We start from the raw sequence: 3,972 nt of genomic DNA on the forward strand, positions 1-3,972 counted from the left end.
TTCCTGGGTGAAGTGTTCACTGCTGGAGGCTGCTGCTGTTTACTCAGATAAGTCTTTCCTTGTGTTGTATTGTGTTTCCTTGCTGGCTTGATTCTAGGTGACCCTGACTCTGTTCGTATTAAGTGCAGGGAGTCGGTGGTCGTGTCCCCTCACTATTATAGGGTTTTCAGGTGTCGCACAGTCTTAGGTATGTGGGCATGCAATCGTCTACCATTGAGACCCTTGCATGGGCATAGCAGTCAGGGAGAGCTCTTAGGGTTTTATAGGGCTCACCTATATGCTCCTTAGTTTGGGATCAAGCCAGTCGGACGCTTATTCATAACTTCCAGCTATCTGCAACATCATCCGTGACAATCAGTTGTTTTATACAAGCCGTTATGTGACATCAATTAAGCTTTTATATCCAAATATACAACCTGAAATTAAAACAATGTCTATGACCCAGTGATATATATTTTTTTATATTGTGGCCATATGGCTTCTCTCTTGTGTGACTTCACTAATGACCCCTAATTATGGCTTTAGAAGCAAAATAATTTTTCTCATTCTGAATGCAGCTTCTCTCCTGTGTGATTCTTCTTATGTTTAACAAGACTGGATTTCTGTGTAAAACATTTCCCACATTCTGAACATGAATATGGCTTCTCCCCAGTGTGACATCTCTTATGTGTAACAAGATTGCATTTATGTGTAAAACATTTCCCACATTCTGAACATAAATATGGTTTCTCTCCTGTGTGAATTCTCTCATGCATAACAAGATGGGATTTCCGTGTGAAAAATTTCCCACATTCTGAACATGAAAATAGTTTCTCTCCTGTGTGATATCTCTCATGTATAACAAGATGTGATTTCCGTGTGAAACATTTCCCACATTCTGAACATGAACACATTTTCTCTCCTCTGTTACGTCTTCGGTGTGTAGAAAGTCCTGAGCGGTTTGTGGATTCTTTACCACAATGAAACCTTTTATTCCTTTTCTGACTTGTACTTGCGGTAACAATCTGTGATTGGTCAGGAGAAGGTTCCTCATAATTAGGAGGATTATATGACAGATCTGTACTGTGAAGTCCTGGATGTACATTAAGGGTAATGAGGTTTTCTCCTGAAGAGCGCTGCAGGATATCTTCATCTAGTGGCAACATGACATTTTCACATTTCTTACTGGGATTTTCTGTTAAGATAAAAATAAAAATTTGTTTTAGAGTTTTTTTTTTTGCAAACTACAGAGTAGACAAACTGATAACATTCCAATTAGGCTGGAAGTTGATCCAGCAGGAAGGAGAAGTGTTCATTCAGTTGGAATCCATTCCTGACTTTGACCCAAAAATAAACTGCACTTGTGATCCCAGCCTTACAAAGCTTCTATAACTTTCTGACAAAGTCCAGGATTCTGGTTTACACCAGGTCATGACCTTTATTACATACAGTAAATAATGACTCAACAAAACAAAAAAATTTGAAAAGCCTGACCATGTCTGGAAACGAGCCCTGCTCTCTGCCAACACATGTTGCCTTTCAACAGCAACTAGACATCATTTGAAACATAAAACAAGGAGCATCATGGTTGGAGCTGGTAAAAGGGCCATCATGGTTTGGAGCTGCTTTGCTGTTCATGGTCTGGACACCCTGCAACCATTGGGTAAACAACTGGGCAGATTTACTAATCCTGTTTAAAACGTACAGAGTAAATCTAGAGATGCTCCACATTTATCACAGGAGCTTGGGCTGGAGGACAGATCTGCTGCACAGCTACACAAGTCTGTCTACCTCTATACCACTTAGTGGTTGGCTTTTCTGTCACAATGGAGCATCGTAAGCCCCGCCCCTGCAGAACTTGCCTGTTGTTTCTATATGTGGAACCTTAAAATCCCCCCTTTTTGGACAGATTATAAGAGCAGCACAGATCAGTCCCTGGTTATCTACGATGGAGGCCAGAAGGACACTCTCTCACCATGTTAATGGAGCCCTATGGATATGACTGACATAAGAACATGTAGCCTCTAATGTAATGTGAGAAGAAACTGTGGCGCTCCTCCATTACATGTCACTGCACACACGTGTATACACTGCACATGACGGCTCTTACCTTGTGATATAAGAGGCTGGTGCTCCTCCAATACATGTCACTGCACACACGTGTATACACTGCACATGACGGCTCTTACCTTGTGATATAAGAGGCTGGTGCTCCTCCATTACATGTCACTGCACACACGTGTATACACTGCACATGACGGCTCTTACCTTGTGATATAAGAGGCTGGTGCTCCTCCATTACATGTCACTGCACACACGTGTATACACTGCACATGACGGCTCTTACCTTGTGATATAAGAGGCTGGTGCTCCTCCATTACATGTCACTGCACACACGTGTATACACTGCACATGACGGCTCTTACCTTGTGATAAGAGGCTGGTGCTCCTCCATTACATGTCACTGCACACACGTGTATACACTGCACATGACGGCTCTTACCCTGTGATATAAGAGGCTGGTGCTCCTCCATTACATGTCACTGCACACACATGTATACACTGCACATGACGGGTCTTACCTTGTGATATAAGAGGCTGGTGCTCCTCCATTACATGTCACTGCACACACGTGTATACACTGCACATGACGGCTCTTACCTTGTGATATAAGAGGCTGGTGCTCCTCCATTACATGTCACTGCACACACGTGTATACACTGCACATGACGGCTCTTACCTTGTGATATAAGAGGCTGGTGCTCCTCCATCATGGCCTCCTTGTACAGATCCTTGTGTCCTTCTATATACTCCCACTCCTCCATGGAGAAATAGACAGTGACATCCTGACACCTTATTGGAACCTGACAACACAATGACACCGTCATCACCCAGACCCCTCCAGTGCTGTTACTGGAGAATTTCCCAGCATTCCCAGCAGTGTCACCTCTCCAGTCAGCAGCTCCATCATCTTGTGGGTGAGTTCTAGGATCTTCTGCTCATGTATCAGGGGGTGAGGGGGAGGCTCTGTGATGGGGTGAGGGGTCCTGCTCCGCCCTCCTGACTCCTGGAGATGGATGATGGGAGTCACACAGTCCCCCGATGTCTTCTTCACTATTGTGTACTCCTGTGGATGGGGAGAGACACTTAGGGAATAAACCCTTCAGGGGCCATGTGCTTTCCTCCGGCCCTCTCCTCCTGGTACAACGTGCCTACTTACCTTCTCATGGCTCCTACAACATGACTATTGGTCACTGGTCACATGACACATCACTCACCATATTGGGGGCTGATCTTCAGGTTCTCCGTCACTTGGAAGGTCTGGAGGCCGTTCTCCAGGACCCTGGACTCTTCCTATCACTTCCTATGATGGATTCTCCTTCCCGATGTCGGACTTGTTACAGAATACAATAAAGAGGAGAGAAATCTAGAAAAGTTTACCTCTCCGCTCAGCAGGGAGATGATCTCCAAGGTGAGGTCTAATATTCTTCTGCTGATCTCCTTCCTGTCCATCTTTGGTGGTCATTCAGGAGGAGAGAACTGGAGGAGCTGGAGGCTTCTAGTACTGCAGGCGCCTTTATGAGAAGAGGAGAGGAAATCATCCAGGGGACAAGACCAGATGTCACCTCCAGAACCGCACTTCCTGAGCCTGGAGGGGCCCCGCTTCTCAGAGCCCCCACCACATGGATTCCAGGGGCCCCAACATGGAGATTTCTGGTGGCTCCACAGGAGATAAATGTCTGATAGATGCAGGTCCCACCTCTGGGCTGTGCTCAGCTGTGTCCAGAACTCCTAGAGAAAAGAATGGAGAGAGCTTAGCTCAGGCCGGGCCCCCGCTCCATTCATTATCCTCCTGGATGCAGGAGCGCCTTACCAGGACAGTCAGGGGCCAGCGAATGATGAAAATTCCCATTATCCCCACTACTCCCCCATCATACTAAGCTGAGGAGCGGAGAAGGATTCCTTGTGTGTAATGGAGGAGAATCTCCAGAG

At 45.8% G+C, this 3,972-nt stretch overlaps 1 protein-coding gene across 1 annotated transcript; it reads right to left on the reverse strand.

Annotated features, from left to right (window-relative positions):
* Window positions 1-389: 389 nt before the first annotated feature.
* Window positions 390-2,774, reverse strand: LOC122924995 (gastrula zinc finger protein XlCGF67.1-like). Its single transcript, XM_044276542.1, has 2 exons — window positions 2,720-2,774; window positions 390-1,174 (listed from the first exon to the last, which is right to left on the reverse strand). The coding sequence occupies exons 1-2, from the start codon at window positions 2,751-2,753 to the stop codon at window positions 543-545; spliced, it is 666 nt and encodes a 221-aa protein (XP_044132477.1). The 5' UTR covers window positions 2,754-2,774; the 3' UTR covers window positions 390-542.
* Between the last annotated feature and the right edge of the window lie 1,198 nt (window positions 2,775-3,972).

This window comes from Bufo gargarizans, chromosome 1, assembly GCF_014858855.1.
Source record: "Bufo gargarizans isolate SCDJY-AF-19 chromosome 1, ASM1485885v1, whole genome shotgun sequence".
NCBI lineage: Eukaryota > Metazoa > Chordata > Amphibia > Anura > Bufonidae > Bufo > Bufo gargarizans.

Excerpts from the sequence above, each read along its gene's own strand:
- LOC122924995 (XM_044276542.1), bottom strand. The coding sequence starts at position 2,753 with ATGATGGAGGAGCACCAGCCTCTTATATCACAAG. Across the intron at positions 1,175-2,719 it reads CCAGCCTCTTATATCACAAG|AAAATCCCAGTAAGAAATGT; the intron begins GTAAGAGCCGTC and ends TTATCTTAACAG.